The sequence below is a fragment of the Macrotis lagotis genome, chromosome X, assembly GCF_037893015.1.
Source record: "Macrotis lagotis isolate mMagLag1 chromosome X, bilby.v1.9.chrom.fasta, whole genome shotgun sequence".
NCBI classification, from domain to species: Eukaryota; Metazoa; Chordata; class Mammalia; order Peramelemorphia; family Peramelidae; genus Macrotis; species Macrotis lagotis.
Genome location: NC_133666.1, coordinates 135,653,281 through 135,670,807, shown reverse-complemented (window position 1 = coordinate 135,670,807; position 17,527 = coordinate 135,653,281). Strand labels below are relative to the sequence as shown.

Below are 17,527 nucleotides of genomic sequence, written 5' to 3'. Positions count from 1 at the left end.
CCCTTTTTTGCTATTCCTTGAACACAGTATTCTATCTTGTGATTTCCTGCCTTTTAAGTGGCTTTTCTCTATGCCTAGAATTCTCTCCCTTCTCACTCTCTCTCTCTCTCTCTCTCTCTCTCTCTCTCTCTCTCTCTGTTTTTTGCAAGGCAATGGGGTTAAGTGGCTTGCCCAAGGCCACACAGCTAGATAATTATTAAGTGTCTGAGATCTGATTTGGACTCAGGTACTCCTGACTCCAAGGCCGGTGCTTTATCCACTAGGCCACCTAGCTGCCCCATCTCTCTCTCTTTTTAAAACTTTCTTCTGATTCCAAAATAAAATGACTTCTGCAAGAATCCTTTCACGATTCCTCTTAATGTTTGTGCTTTCTGCCCAAGATTTTACCATTTACTCTGGGTATATTTTTGAATAGTATCTTCTCAGGTAGATTGCGATTTTCTTCATTGTAAAGTCTAATTTTTGCCATTTTTTTCCTTATATGCCTGGTACTTAATAGGTGCTTGATAAATACTTACTCCCTTGACCTGACTTTTGTTCCTCCTTTACTGTATATAATTTATTTACTTGTTCCTAAAACATGTGGAAGCTACCATTGAAATGAGCTTTATGTTTTCTAATATTGTATCTGAAAAGTAAAAGTGATTGACCAATTATTCAAAATTACGTAATGAAAGAGAAGGAGATATTAGTCAATTCCTATTTTGTTTCCTTCTTCGTTGATAGGAAAGTTATTCTTCAGAAGGAAGAAGATAAAACGAATTTGGCTAAGAGGAAATAAAAATAAAAGATAGAGATGAACTAGCAGCTCTAAATTATTTCACCTCTTCTATAGCAAATGAAATATATCCCAATCTGATCATTGAACTGTAATGCTTGTGAAATTGTGGAGAGTGAAAGACAGAGGACTGGAAAAAAAAATGTTTTTCAGTAAAAGAAAGGAAGAAAATTGTGTATAGACCATCAAGCTTGATCTTGATCCCTAAAAAATTCCAGAATGCATTATTCATTCAATGACCCCCAATAATCAGTGGAAGTTAATCACTAGGCATAAATATGAATTCATGGATAATTTCGGATTGAGCTTATCTTTAAAATAAAAATTGTATTGCTAAAGAAAGTAGGTCCATATTATAAATGTAACATTTGGATTTTTGGAAGGCTTATCACAAAGTATTGAAGAAAGCAAGATATCAATTTATATCAATCGATAAGTAAGATAGTTTTTACTTTCTAGGAGCTCACATTTTATGGATGAGACAACTGTTATAAGGATGATTTTAGAAAGGTCCTGTGGTCCTTAGATTAAGATGACAATGCCATTTGTTTAATTTCATTTCTACTGAAGAAATCATATCTTTTTTTTTTAAAGAAAGATTTTTATTTATTTTGAGTTTTGCAATTTTTCCCCTATTCTTGCTTCCCTTCCCCGAACCCCCACAGAAGGCATTCTGTTAGTCTTTACATTGTGTCCATGGTATACATTGATCTAAGTTGAATGTGATGACAGAGAAATCATATCCTTAAGGAAGAAAAATAAAGTATAAAAGCAAAATTACATAATAAGATAACTGTTTTCCTCCCTAAATTGAAGGTAATAGTCTTTGATCTTTGTTCAAACTCCACAATTCTTTCTATGGATACAGATGATATTCTCCATTGCAGATAGCCCAAAATTGTCCCTGGTTGTCGCAATGTTAGAATTAGTAAGTCCATCGAGGTTGCTCATCACCCCCATGTTGCTATCAGGGTGTACAATGTTTTTCTGGTTCTGCTCATCTTGCTTAGCATCAGTTCATGCAAATCCTTCCAGGATTCCCTGAATTCCCATCTTTCCTGGTTTCTAATAGACAGTAGTGTTCCATGACATACATATACCACAGTTTGTTAAGCCATTCCCCAATTGAAGGATATTCACTTAATTTCCAATTCTTTGCCACCACAAACTGGGCTGCTATGAATATTTTTGTACAAGTGATATTTTTACCCTTTTTCATAATCTCTTCAGTGTATAGACCAAGTAGTGGTATTGCTGGGTCAAAGGATATGCACACCTTTGTTGCCCTTTGGGCATAATTCCAAATTTCTCTCCAGGAAGGTTGGATGAGTTCACAGCTCCACCAACAATGCATTAGTGTCCCAGATTTCCCGAATCCCTTCCAACATTGATCATTGTCATTTCTGGTCATATTGGTCAGTCTGAGAGGTGTGAGGTTGTACCTCAGGCATGCACTAATTTGCATTTCTCTAATAAGTAGTGTTTCAATGCACTTTTCATATGACTATGGATCACTTTGATTTCTTCATCTGTAAATTGCCTTTGCATATCCTTTAACCATTTGTCCATTAGCTTGTTTTTTTTTCAAAACTGTTTCTCCTATTTACTACATTTCTTTTGATCTTGTTTACAGTAGTTTTGTCCGTGTAAAAGCTTTTTAATTTAATGTAATCAAAATTTTCTCTTCCTGGTTCATAAACTGCTTCCCTTTCCATAGATCTGATGGTATACTACTCCTTGATCTGATAGTTTGCTTATAATGTCTTTTATGTCTAAATCCTGTATTCATTTGGATCTTACCTTGTTATAGGATGCAAGGTGTTGGTCTGATCCAAGTTTCTTCCATATTAACTTCCAAATTTCCCAACAGTTTTTATCGAAGCGAGAGTTTTTATCCCAATAGCTGGACTTTGGGGGTTTATCAAACAGCAGATTTCTATAATTATTTCCTGCTATTGCACCTAGTCTATTCCACTGATCCACCACTCTGTTTTTTAACCAATACCAGACAGTTTTGATGACTGGTACTTTATAATATAATTTTAGATCTGGTAAGGCTAAGCCACCTTCTTTTGCACTTTTTTTCATTGAATCCCTGGAAAGTTTTGACTTTTTATTTATCCATATGAATTTACTTACAATTTTTTCTAACTCATTAAAGTAATTTTTTTGGACTTTTGGTAGGGCACTAAACAAGTAGTTTAGTTTTGGTAGAATTGTCATTTTTATTATATCCTATCCATATATGTTTTTGAATGTATAATCTTAAAGTTCCTTTTAGGCATAAAATTTAGTAAACACCATGCTGTTTACTGGAGAGGCAAAACTGAAATAAGAAAGCATCCTCACCAGAGAGAAACTTACAGAATAATAAAAAGAACAAAAAACACTATAGTAACCTAGTCTTATATCATGGACTCTGGCTCTTCAGTAATGCTTTGAAATTCATATTATAAAATACATGGGATTGTAAAGGAAATCAGTTCTATTGAAATACATTAAAAAACTTAAAACAGTTCAATCAATTTTATGGATCCCTTGAAATCTGTGGACTTTTGTGAATTCAGGGTATAGAATCCCCACATCTACCTTGATCTTTTTCAATCCTGTTGAGTACAGTTGTTCTGACCTCCAATTTACGCATGAGAAGACTGATGTTCAGAGAGGTAAAAATCATTAGACCCAAATCACAAGTTGGTTCTGCTAGAGTCTGGACTCATGCCCAGCCAAAGCCTAGGCAACCCATAAAATCTTTGGGAAAGCTCATCTTGCAATAGCCATGGAAATAGAAGGCCTAGGTATGGGAATATTAAGATATAACTGACTCAAACTTCTGTGAGGGAACTTAGAATTTAATAGAAATGGAAATGCTAGGGCTAGAACATGGACTAAAGAACGCCAGTTTTGGGGGATATGAATGAGAATTAGCTGAAACCTTATTTAGAAAGCTGCTGGAATCCATTGAGGGGATTCCTTTTTTGAGGGGATAGTTAGGAATGAGATTGTGAAGAGAAAGTTCTTTCAAAAAACAAAACTTTTCATCTATCTAGATAACTTTTATTTATCTTATTGGATAGACTCCAGTACATTTTCTGTTTTGAGGTAACTTCTGGAGAGATGGGAGAATATTGAATCCATATGAAGCTTGAGATTATTTTTAAATTTTTATATATCTCTTTTGTTCCTCTTCCTGTTCCTGATTCAGAAGTAATAATAGCACACATTTCCATTTGTCTCTGTGGCAGTGTCCATACTTTGAGTATTGCCCATCTTGTTTTGGGCACTGCCATACAAACCTTTATAGGATTGAATACTGGTAAAATTGGGGTTTTCATTTTGCAGATTTTGTAGTCATTTCCTCTCTTGAAGATGTTTGGTTAATGGTTCCATCTTAGCAAAATCTTTTCTTTCATCTTCATTTCTGTTTTTGGAGCTTCTGCACCTCAAAAGGTATGAATAAGTTTTAGTACAGAGCTCAGAATAAAGTGAAGATAAAAAGCCATGAAAGCCAGACTAGAGGATACCTCCCAGGTGTTTAAAAAACCTGTTCCTCTAGTGTGATTACTGGCTGGTAACTGATCAGGTAAATTGGATTATTCATTAGGGTTGGGATTGAATTGAAATTGCAAAGGGCAATTTTCCTTTTCTCACTTCAAGGTCAGATAAGAGTATTTACTGCATAAACTTCTGTTTATCCTGGGAATGCAAATTGAATTTGGTGGTTCAAATTGATGAGATGTTAGAAATATAAAAACTCATCAGAGGCAACATGGAGAGAAATTATTGGGTGGAACTGGTCAGTGTGACTTTACTATTTTACACACTGCCCGTTTGATTGGTAATTATTTCAATCTTTTCTTCTTTCATTTTCAGTTTTGTTTTTGCTGTTTTCATTTTTTTTTTTTTAATTTGGCATAGTTTTCATAGAACAGACTTTGAGGCATTTGGAGTTTGATTTGGATGGCATAAAAACAGATAGCTGTGTTAAGAATTTTTTAGGGTTTTTTTTTTAAATTCTCATCTGCAGTTTGATCAAGCTCTTTTGAAAATTCCAGACTCCCTGTTAATGGTGACAAGGACCCTAAAGGAAAACATTAATTCTATTTTTAGTTTCTTAAATAACTTAATATGAATCCCTTGCTTTGCTCTTTGTCATGGTGGTACTTGTCACAATAGTACTTTAAGTGGCTGTAGACATTGGGATTAAGTCAAAATCCACCCATTCCATGTTTTTTAAAAAATAGTTAAATTGATTTTTTTTTAAAAATCATCATCATAGTATCTCGCGTATCTCTCATTCTCTTGAATTGCATTTCATATTAAAATTTCATGTGTTTGTTTACTTTTAGAAGAAAAATATCAACATAGTAATATTTAATGTGATTTAATGTAATATTTCATACCTGATAGTGTCTTTTCACATCTCATTATTTGCATCCAGCTTCATAATACTTTGTGCTAGTTACTATGCTTATTGTTTACTTGGCTCTGCTTACTTCATTCTTCACATCATTTCATATATCACAGTAGTATTCCATTACATTCATATATTAGAATTTGTCTAGCCATTCCCCAGTCAATGGGTATTTACTTTGTTTCTAATTTTCAGCTATCACAAAAAGTATTGCTGTATAGGGACTTTGTTCCTTAGACAGTGTCTTCCTTGTGGTATACACCTAATAATAGTGTCTTTTGTTCAAAGGATATGGATTTTTTTGCTTAATTCCATATTGCTTTCTAGTATGTTTATGCCATTTTATACCTCTGCCTACAGTGTTTTAATATGCCTATCTTTCCACTATCCTACCAACATTGACTAGTGCCATTTTTGTCCTTTTTTTTCAAGTTTTAGTGTATTGTTTTTCATTTCTTTTATTATTAGTGATTTGGAGCATTTTCCTTCTGATTGTTAATACTTTGCAGTTCTTATTTTGAGAACTGTTTATTCATATCATTCATATTTATATACCTTTATTCGGGAAATGACTAAGTCATTTCTCTCTCTCTTGTTCAGTTCCCTATGTGTATGTAGTGTATGATGTTATTGTTCAGTCATTTCAAAACTTTGGGTCATATCTTTGAGGACTCTGTGTATATGATCTTATTCTTTATTTTTTAAAAAAGTATATTTTAGCATTAAGGTTTTTATAATATTTATAATATATTGATGAGTGTGGTATAAAATTTTACAATAAGTCTAATTTCTCCCAGTCTTCTTTTCAGTTTTGCCAGCATCTTTAATCAGATATTGAATTTCTTCCTTTGTAACATGTTTTCCATTTTATTGAGTTCTCAGTTGTGAATCTTCCTTGATTATTCTGTTCCCAGTGATATCTCTTTTTTTTTTTTTTTAACAATATCAGATAGTTTGGAAGACTGCTTTTTTATGATATTGTTGGTCTTATAGAACCATTTCCTCTTCATTCTTCTTTTCAAAATTCCCCTTGATATTCTTGATCATTTGTTTTTCTAAATGAATTTTTTAAAAACTGCAAAATATCTGCCTGATAAAAGGAGAATTTTGTAATTGAATCTTTATAAACCTTTTGTATACTTGAGGTGATTGATCCAGACATTTTATGAATTATGCAATATTATAATAGACTTTTTCTTTATTTTTGTGTCTTATGTTATAATTATTATATACAAATGCTTCTGATTTTTGAGAATTTATTTTGCAACCTGCAATTTTGATGGAGCAATTTTTCTCAATTATATCTTTGCTGATTCCTGGGGTCTTCCAGGTAAACTGTCATATTACCAACAAACAAAAGATGGTTTGTTTCCTCTGTGCCTATCTTTATTCTTTTCTCTTTTATTTTATTGCTAAACTTTCTAGTACTATTTTAATAGTGACCAGTGTGCTTATTCTTACATCATTTCCATATTTATTGTGAAAGACTTCAGTGTATCCCCTTTGCATTTGATACTTGCTTTTGATTTTAATGAGATGCTTTTTATGATACTAAAAATATCCTTCTATACCTATACCTTTTAGTATTTTTAGGATAAAAGAGTGTTGTGCTTTGTCAAATACTGCCTAAATTTCTTGACATGATCCTACATGGTTTTCCATTAATTATGTTCATTGTTTTCCTGATGTTGATTCATTCTTGCATTTTTAATAATCCCAGTTGATCACCATAAATACTTTCTTGGTTAAATTGTTTTAGTCTGTTTGATAAAATTTCTAGTTATATTTTTTGAATAATTTTTCATTAATGGTATTGGTTTATAATTTTCTAATTTTTCTCTTTTTTAATAATTAGAATTATAAATGTCTCAGATTCTAGTCGGGTTCTTCTTTTCTCAGTTTTGGAAAATAATTTGTTATGTATGAGTATTATCTGTCTTCTAAACAGTTTAATAAAATTCAACAGGTCGAGGATTTTCTCCCCCCCCCCCCCCCCCCCCCATGGTAGTTTTCTTTTTCTTAACAGCTATATATAATTTCTTTTCTAGTCTTAGGTTAAGATCTCTATCTGATCTTTTGATAGTTTGGGTGTTTTATACTTTTGAAAGCATCCCTCATTTCTTTTGTAGTCTCATTGCTCTTCTTTTTGCAATATAATCTGTAAAGGATGTATTTCTGGCTTTTTTTTTTTTTTGCAATCTTTGTGCCTGTACAAAGTTCGTTTTTTTTTTTTAAGTTCCATATGTGGAAGAGAACAATGCATATTCTTTTGCTATCCCATTTAGAATATCCAATAATTTGTTCAATTCCATATTTTCCCTTTTGTTTATTTTTGTTAAACTTTTCCAGAACTGATAAAGGGATAGTGAACTATCCTATCACTTTTATATTACCATTTATCTTCTTGATGCCTAGAACATATTTCCAATTTTTATTTTGATGCTAAGGCATTTGGATAGTGCAGCAAAACATAATTTCCTTGTTAAACATTTTTGATTTTTTTGAAATGTTTGTTTTTGCTTTTTGGATAGTTTGATGGTAATCTCCACTGTCTTGTATTCACTTAATTTTAGTAAATTTTTTACGCATACTGTTATTTTACATATGTCTTTGTTTTTAAATTCTTTTGTGAGCAACAGATTGGGAACATTTTGTTTTCTTAGCTAGTGTCATTTTTTTTCTTTTCATTGGATTATTGAATCCATTCACATATAAAGTTGTGCTATATTTGGGCAAGCCACTTAACCCTATTGCCATGCAAAAAAAAAAAAACTAAAATTTTTTTTTGTTTTTTTGCTTCCTTCTTTTAGACTTTTTCTTATAGATATTTATATTACCAATCTGTTGTCTCTCTTTAGACTTGCTTTTGGAGACCCATTTTACCTATTCTGCTAATAATTTTGGCTTGCAGGACATCGATTCTGCACTCATAATTGTCATTTCTTTTTTTTAACTTATCATGAACAGCATGTTGTGATTTCATATTCTTTTCAACTTTCCAGGGTCCTTTGTCTTAGCTTTGGATCGCTTTTTTTTCTTTCTTCAGTATTTGTTTGTAGATACCTGAGCCCATTTGCTAGATCTGTAAATTTCTTGAGACCCAGAATGGTTTCATTTTTGTCTTTTTAACCCTAGCTTCTAATTTCGTAATTTGTACAGTCCAGTTATTGCTTTTTGGTTGATAGAGTCTTTCTCATGCTATGAAAATATTTTATTTTTAAGATAATATAACGTGAGATATTCCTATTTTTATTCAGGTGTGAACTTAGAAATAAATGCATACATTCTCTACTTGGTTTAAGAGTTGTGAGGTAAAGGGATTTCAATTAATGTATGATTGTTTCGCTCTTAAGATAGATATAATTGATTAGTGTGTTATTAAGAGATAATGTGATCTTTTCTCCTTTATGCTTCTGGTAAAGCAATGCACTGAAGTTATAATGGTTCTTTCCCTAAAGCATGAAATTTTGCTTTCTTCTTTTCCATTTATTGCTCTTTCCTTTAGCCCTTTACCTCTGAAATGAAGGAAAATGAAAGTACATCTTTTTCTTCCTCTTTAGTATTTGTGGAGTATTATTTCTAAGACAAAGTAAATTGAGTGCTCAGATTTCTTATAAAATAAACCTAGTTTTTATTCCCAAAGGGCAACAAAAATTTGCATACCCTTTGACCCAGCAATACCACTACTGGGTCTATACCCTGAAGAGATGATGAAAAAGGGTCAAAACATTTCTTGTACAAAAATATTTATAGCAGCCCTGTTTGTGGTGGCAAAGAATTGGAGATCAAGTAAATGTCCTTCAATTGGGGAATGGCTTAGCAAACTGTGTTATATGTATGTCAACACTATTGTTCTATTAGAAACCAGGAGGGATGGGATTTCAGGGAATCCTGGAGTGATTTGCATGAACTGATGCTGAGTGAGATGAGCAGAACCAGAAAAACACTGTACATTCTAACAGCAACATGGGGTGATGTTCAACCTTGAAGGACTTGGTTATTCCATCAGTGCAACAATTGGGAACAATTTTGGGCTGTCTGCAAAGGAGAGTACCATCTGTATCCACATAAGGAGCTGTGGAGTTCGAACAAAATGCAAGGACTATTCCCTTCAATTTAGAAAAAAACAGATATCTTATTGTCTGATCTTGTACCTCTTAGACTTCTCTTCTCTTCTTTAAGGATATGATTTCTCTATCATTACACCCAATTTGGATCAAGGTACAACATGGAAACAAAGTAAAGACTGACTGAGTGCTTTCTGTGGGGGTGGGGTGGGGGGAGGGAAGCAAGATTGGGGGAGAAAATTGTAAAACTCAAATAATATCTTTAATAAAAATAAATTAAAAAAATAAACCTAGTTTTTCTTGGAAGAAGTTTTGTCTTACTGGATGAAAAGGTGTACAATTTAAGACACAATATTCTAGATGAGTAGCAGCATGTGAAGCCCTTGTTTCTCTTGTTGGTTTGGTCGTCATATGACACTGACTTCTTCTCCTTCATTTTAGAGTATACAGAATAGCACCAAATGGAGACATGGCCAGGATTTGATTTTGATTATGATTTCTCTTTTACCTTCCTAGAATATATGCCATATTGATTATATCTTTCATGTCTTTTTTCATCATTGATATTTAAGATTGATTTAATATTTTTAGGTTTCTTTTACAATGAATTTAACATCTAGTAACAGTTTATTTTCCACTTCTCCAATTTTTTTTGTTGATCTACTTTGTTGTTTTAGTGTGTATATTTTTTTCCTCATTCATTTTCCTTGGTTGCTATTTTCTCTTAGTGATGTTGGCAGGACAGAAGATTCAGGAGTTTGGAGGAATCACAAAAAGAATAACTAAAACTTTGTGGTTCATGTAAGGGAAGAATATAATGTAGTGGTTAGTTCGAGGATATCATTAAAATGTTTCATACAGCCTTTGAATTCATTGTCCCCTTTCATTGTTTCTTCAAAGAAGCGACTTCGAAATAGTTTTCTCATGAAGATTATCTCAAAGAGTACAAAGATGGATTCTCAAAAGCTCAGGCTACTTCATTCTGTATATTGCTGCTCAGATAAGTCCTTGATCAATAAAGTCTTGACTCTAGGACTTTAAGAACTAAGATTTATTTTTGAACTCTTAAAGGTCCACAGAAATGTCACTGACCATAGAGTTCAACTTAAGGATGGAATAGGGTATTTAATTTTTTATAAGTTGTTTTCTCTCTTTTCCTTCTGTAATAAAGGTTTGGTTTGACTGATGATTACATGCTCAACACTATGAAATCTTGGCTGGTGATACAAGGGATCATTACTCTGAGGTTTGATGGCCAGAATTTCTTTAAATGGCAAAGAAAGTTTATGTGAACATCTATTTTTGTGGTGCTACAAAATCACCTTAGAGTTAACAGAATGTGTTGCCACATTTATGTGGAGTTCCTCTGATGGGAGAGAACCTTTTATTGACATGAGATATAAAAGATCAGCTAAGGATTGACTTAGGAGAATTGCCAAGAAAGTGAAGACTAGAAAAAGTATCATCAAAAAGACTATATTACAAGGCAATAGGATTAAATGACTTGCCCAGGGATACACGGCTTGGTAATTATTAAGTGTCTGAGGCTGGATTTGAACTCAGGTACTCCTGACTCAGGTATTCTTGACTCCAGGGCCGGTGCTCTATCCACTGTACCACCTAGCTGCCCCTAATTTCCTTTTGACTCCCTTACAGTACATTTGCTAAGAAAATCCCAAATGGAGTCATGAAGAGTTGGGCATCACTAAAACAACTGAACAGCAAAACAAAAATTGTTAAATCTACCACTACACCCACACCCCCATACCCCTCCAGACTGTCCCCCCAACATGCACACATGCATAGAATCAGAAATACAAATGCACATAAAACTTAAAACAACTTTACAACCACCTATGACAAACCCTTCCAAAAAGGGTTTTCCCTTCCACTGTTGAGATGTGACTGAATTAAGAAGATGTGAGGGAAGGATTTGAAGATTTAACATTTATAATTCTTGCTCTCACTGAGATTAAAATATGCCAAGGGGACAGATTAGTAGTAGACTTCTGGAAATAAATAAGAAATTAGCTGTGAGTTTTGTTTTGTCACTCAGTTTTGTTTTGTCACTTAGTTTCCTACCTGCAACTGCTTAAGTTGGATGAGAGAGGTCCTGTTAACTAGAGGTGCAATTTTAAGCTGCGGGTAAAATCTTTCAAATAATTTGAGTTATCCAATTCAATTCAGAATGAACTGAATTGATAGGTACCTGAATCCAATGATCACTTGTTGGGCAAAACTCTAGAGCTGGAAGGGAATCTTACAGCTCAGCAACAACTGTCTTCATTTAACAGGTGAGGAAACTGAAACCCAGATAAAGGCAATAAGCAAAAAAACTGTAATTTGAGCTAAGGTCTTCAGTCCAAAACTTGCACTATTTCTACTACATCATACTTGTCAGATAAAAAAAGTATCATATAGTTATTTGATTGTGAGACTATTAAACAACTATTAAAGATTATATACTTAATTCAACTGATGTCAGATACTCATATAAATATGACTCAGGAAAAAGTATACACTTTTCATTTTTACAAGTGTTTATTTTAGATAATGATAATTCAAAGACTGTGCAACTGCAGTCATTCAGTTTTATGGTATTTTAGGAGTGTAATCCTTTCATTTTATAGAAGAGAAACAAAGAGAATCTGCTCAGGAAGAACAGGGTGAAAAACAAAACAAAACAATTTCTTGCCTGATGCTTGGCCTAGAGCAGTTGTTATTTGAGGTCTGCTTCACATAACTCCAAAAGTTCCAGTCGATTTAATTAAAAATGCACTCATTTAGATAATACATACATTTGTTTTTACAGTTTGGCCTGTTCTTCCTCATTGCCCCCTGACTTAATGCTTTTGCTGTGCCCCAGATTCATATTTTAAGGATCTAGTCCTAGCATGATAACTTGACTTTCCTTATTATTCCCTTTGCTTTGATGGTGTTACTTTGCTTTTGTACCCCCTGACTATATCCTCTCTCAGATATTCCTGTCTCTAGTAATTACAAAATAACCACACCTTTTTTTCCTTAAATAGCATCTTAGAAGTATACTGTCATACTTTCTCAGTGTGACTTGTGAGAGGCAATATATTTAGCCGAATTCAAAATTTTAAAGTTTATTAAGTAGTGCTAATTAGATAGTATGTGATATAAGAAGAGAAGTGAAATGATAAGCAGTTTGTTTTGTTTATATAATGGAAGGTGATGGTGGTAATAGTGGTGGTGATGGTGGTCTATCATTTTCTGAATATCTTTTGTCTCCCAATTTATCTGTTCTTCTTTGGCTCGATACATAAATATGCTTATTTAATGTTGTTAATCATACCCTCCGCCCCCCCCCCCCAAATCCCTGGAATTAGGAAAAACTTCATTATAAGGAGTTAGTACTTTGAGTTGTTAGGGATTGTTATTAATTATGTGATATAATCCCTGGGTAATCTCTGAAATCATTGTAGTGGAGATTCATAATATTAAGATGGACTTTTAAAAAATAATATTTTATTTTCCCCAATTTTAAGTAGACAAATCTTAGCCTTCATTTTTTACATTTTAACTTCCAGCTTTTTCTTCCTCCCTTCTCCTCTTCCAAAAACAGAAAGACAGTATTGATATGGGAACATATTTCCATATTAGCCACGGTTTTAAAAGAATAAACAGAGAAAAATAAAAAGAAAATAGTAAGCTTCAATCTGTATTCAGAGTCCCATCAGTTTTTTTTACCTGGATGTGAATAGTATTTTCCATTATGAGTCCTTTGTAATTATTTAGAATCCTAGAATTATGGAAAAGAGCTAAGTTATATTGATCATCACATAGTTTTAATGTTTCTGTGGAAAATAGTCTACTGGGGGTGGCCAGGCGGCTCAGTGGATAGAGCATCGGCCCTGGAGTCAGGAGTACCTGAGTTCAGATCAGGCCTCAGACACCTAATAATGACCTAGCTGTGTGGCCTTGGGAAAGCCACTTAACCCCATTGCCTTTCAAAGAAAAAGAAAATGAAAAAGAAAAAAGAAAATCATCTCCTGGAGTTCTACTCATTTTATTTTGTATCACTTCCTATATGTCTTTCCAGATTTTTCTAAAATCTGCCTGATCATCAATTCTTATTGCACTTATGTTTTATTCTATTAGATTCATACACCACAACTTGTTTGATTGTTCTCCAATTGATAGGCAACCTATCAATTTCTGAATTTTTGCCACCACAAAACTTTGAATATTTTTGTTTAAATAGGTTCTTTCCCCTTTTTAATTATCTTTGGATTAGACAGTGATGCTGTATTAAATCACCAGCCTCACTTTCTCCTCTGGAGCTAACTTGGTCTAGTGACCAGATCTGAATCAAGCTGACTGGACTTGGCCCTGGATACTAGACAGAGTTAAGTGACTTTGCCAAGGTCATACAGTTGATACTTGTCAAATGTCTGAGCCTGGTTTTGAATTCAGGTCTTTCTGACTCCAGGACTGGTGTTCTATCCACTTTATCACCTAGGTATGGACGGTTTTGTTAGCCATATGGGCATAATTCCAAATTTCTATTCTTAATGATTAGTTCTGCCAATCTACCACTTTACACCTCTACCAATAGTGCTTTAGTGTCCCAATTTTCTCACAACCTCTCCAACATATATCATTTTCATTTTTTTATATTAACCAATCTGAGAGGTTTAAGATGGTACCTCAGAGTTGTTTTAATTTGCATTTCTTTAATCAAAAGTGGTTTAGAGCACTTCTTCATATGACTATGGATAACTTTGAATTCTTCATCTAAATACTGCCTGTTCATTTTATTTGACCATTTATCAATTGAGACAATGGCTTGAATATTTAAAAATTTGACACAGTTCTCTTTGTATTTGACAAATGAGCTTTTTATCAGAGATATTTCCTATAAAGATCATTTTCCAGCTTTCTACTCTCCTAAAAAATCTTGATTGAATTGATTTTGTTTGTGCAAAACTTTTAAATTTAATATAATCAGCATTATATTACATTTTATGATGCTTTCTATCCCTTGTTTGTTTATAAATTCTTTTCTTCTCCAAAAATGACAAGCAGACTATTCCACAATCTTGTAATTTGCTTATGTTGTGACCCCTTTTGTTTAAATCATGTGCCCATTTTTCTTTATCTTTGTACATTGTATAAGACGTTGGTCTATATCTAATTTGTACCATATTGTTTTATCATTTTCCCAGATGTTTTTTAAGATGGCCTTTTAATAATATTGTACTGCTCAGTAAAGTAAGTCATAATATCATATGAGATCCATGTTTATTTGGGATATTTCATTGAATAGAAATTTTCTTTATATTTTCATGTATTCTTATCCTATTCCAATGCTGCTACTTAATGATTTTACAAGACAGTTTAGCTTCTCCATTCAACTGCATGAGAATAATGTGTTTCTAGGATTTTCTTCTAAGAGTCTATTTCAAAAAATCAAACAAAAACCAAATAGTATCACCATTGCTTCACATGTTTTGCTTCATGGACATTTGCACACAACTTCTTCTTTTCTTTCTAGTTAAATTTGCTTTCATTTTTTGCCTTCAGTATTTCTTAAGATGTGGTTTGGGGGCAGGAGACGATTAGGTAGATTGTAAGAGGCCAATTGTGCTTTTCAGTTCCCTACCATTTCTGATAATGTGATGGGTCACACAGAGGTCTTTGTATGTGTAACTAAATAAAAGGCATCAGGAAATTGGCATCATTTTAAAAATTAAATTAGTCATTTTTTGAACCCATTTAAAACTCTTTGAACTTCCCCACCTGAATTCAGTGATGTAAAGAGCTGATTTCACAGTTCTTTATTATTAAATTGGTCTTTGAATAGTTTAAAATGGAGCTGGAACTCAAAATATCCTTTTAATTTGTCTGTTTCGCTTGAATATTTCTGCATATATTTTAGATTTTACATGTATTTGTGAGAGTGACAGTGGCAGAATAGATGCCTAAAACTAGTTAAGGAATTAGCTGCTTGGCATTTTCATTTATTTTCAATGTTTGTCTTCCCAAGAGAAACAAATTGAAGTTTAACATCTTGGCACATGGAATTCAGGCATCACATCTTAGCCTACTGGGATTTTGAATCTCCATTAATGCTGTTCTGAAGAATATTATTAAAAGCTTATCAAAAATTGTTTTGATTTGTCTAGAAATGGATGTTATCAAGGTATGTGAGTTTGTGTGTATTTTGTATAATTTGGTTTATCTAATTCTCATTTTTTTTTTTTTTTTTTTTTTTGGTCTTTGGTTGATTAATTTGAATACCTCCTTTCTTGAGTATTTTCTTAGTTTTTATGGCAGGGTACCATATGGGAATTTTAAGCCTAAAGGAGAGCTATTAAACTTTATTTATATATATTTAATAGCATTATATCAGCATAATAGATCTCTTCCATTGGGCTTTCTATGAAGGGTCATTCAGCTTTATTTGGTATAAATTTGATGTTTTCCTCCTAACTTTTCCTCTTGATTGTGCTAAGGATACTTCCCCCTCTCCTATCTTGTCCTATAGTTTTCCTCCATTTGTAGAAGTTATTCATCTATATCACTTTTAATTCTAAAAGTCTTTTCTTTCTCTTAGAATGCATAGGATGTTTAAAATACAGGAATTATGTGGATGGTAGTGGTAAATTACTGACATCTAAAATTGCACATCTGGGGTGATCTGGGATTCAAGTATGAAGTATTTTGTTTGGTAATTTAGCTTATTCAACTCTCCTATTTGCATCATTTGATATTTTTTCTTTCCTTGTATACTTCTGATGTGAAAATCCCCCTCATGTTTTCTGGGGTTGGACGGGGTGTTGTTTGAATGCATAGTTTGAAATTGAGAAACTCCTGAAAGGAGTTAAATAGCTATTCATAAGTAAGTAAATTGAATGAAAAAATATGCACATGCAAATCTATTTTGGGATATGGTTATGGATAATGCTGTTTCTAAACCAAGAAAATTCCCATTTGATCGCTTGTTTGGTATCTAAAGTTGCTAATGACATCACCCAGCTAGATATTCCACACCTTGACTTGAGTGACCTTATATATCCTTATCTTCATGTTTATAGGTTGGGGAAATATGAGCCAAAGGTCATTTTTTTTTAATCTTACTGTTTTCTTTTAGTGCTCGAATATTGGAAAAGATGCGTCAGCAGCTACTAGAAGATTTACTTAAGGTCCAGAGTGAGCTGTTGGAAGAGAGGAAGAGGCGGGAGTATAATGAAGACCTGGTCCGACGTCTTCAGAAGCGTGTTTTCCTTTTGACAAAGGTACTAGTCTAAGCTGATTGAGTGATTTTTTTTTTAATAGTCCTTTCCTTTTGACAAGAGTCTAACCTTATATTGCCTTCCCATTTCTGCGTCTGAAAGGACCTCAGAGTTCATTTATCTGTCCCTTTTACTACATCATTGCCAAATGCTCAACCAGCTTCTATTCATCTCTCAGTGATGCAGAACTCCTTAGCTCCTAAGGCATTCATTTCTACTTTTGAACAGTGGAATTTTGAAATTTTTTTTTACACTGAGTTAAAAAAAAATCAGCATTCTTGAAACTTTCCTGCGTTGTTCCTACTTCTACGTTGTGGGAATAAGCAAAATAAATCAATTGATCCTCATCACATCCTTCTAATGCTTTAGAGCAATTATGTTTCTTTTCACATCTTTAAAAAAAAATCTGAACTCAGAACACTAAAAGATCCTTTCTATAACTGGAGCAAACTTGAAAGGAGGATCTTTTATGAAGCCGCAACTTTACATACTACTTAATTCTTTGAAAATGTACATAATAAGTTTCATGTGTTAATTTCCAAATCATTCTACTTCTCTTCTTTTTTTCTAATTCTATTTTCTTCTTTATATTTAAAAAATATTATAATGGTTTCTTTTTTTTGATATCATTAATATTTTTTTGCAACCTTCTGCAACACCCTTAGAAGGAAAGCCATAAAAAATTCCTTGTCATAAATAAGCATTCTGAAGGTAATCAAATATACACCACAATAATATTAAAAATATCCCTTTTTGCACCCTGTGTCCATCTTATATGGAGGACACATTCCAGAGAACTGTTGGCCAGGAATCCTCATGTTCCAAATTCAAATCAACTCTAGGCAATTCTTAAGTCTGTGACCTTTTTAAGTTGCCTAACAGTTCTAACTTAGTTTCCTTAGCTGTAAAATGGGGGTAATTATATTATTTAACTGGCACAGTTGCTGTGGGGATTAAGTGAGATAATATTTATATAGTACTTAGCTCAGAACTTGGCTCCTGG

The 17,527-nt window shown here is 33.1% G+C and overlaps 1 protein-coding gene across 1 annotated transcript in view; it reads left to right on the top strand.

Annotated features, from left to right (window-relative positions):
* The window catches only part of MAD1L1 (mitotic arrest deficient 1 like 1), an 894,370-nt gene that overhangs the window by 276,355 nt on the left and 600,488 nt on the right, over positions 1–17,527 (top strand). Inside the window, exon 11 of the mRNA XM_074208800.1 lies at positions 16,383–16,527. Coding sequence (XP_074064901.1) covers positions 16,383–16,527 — 145 coding nt within the window. The remainder of the gene's footprint in view (positions 1–16,382; positions 16,528–17,527) is intronic.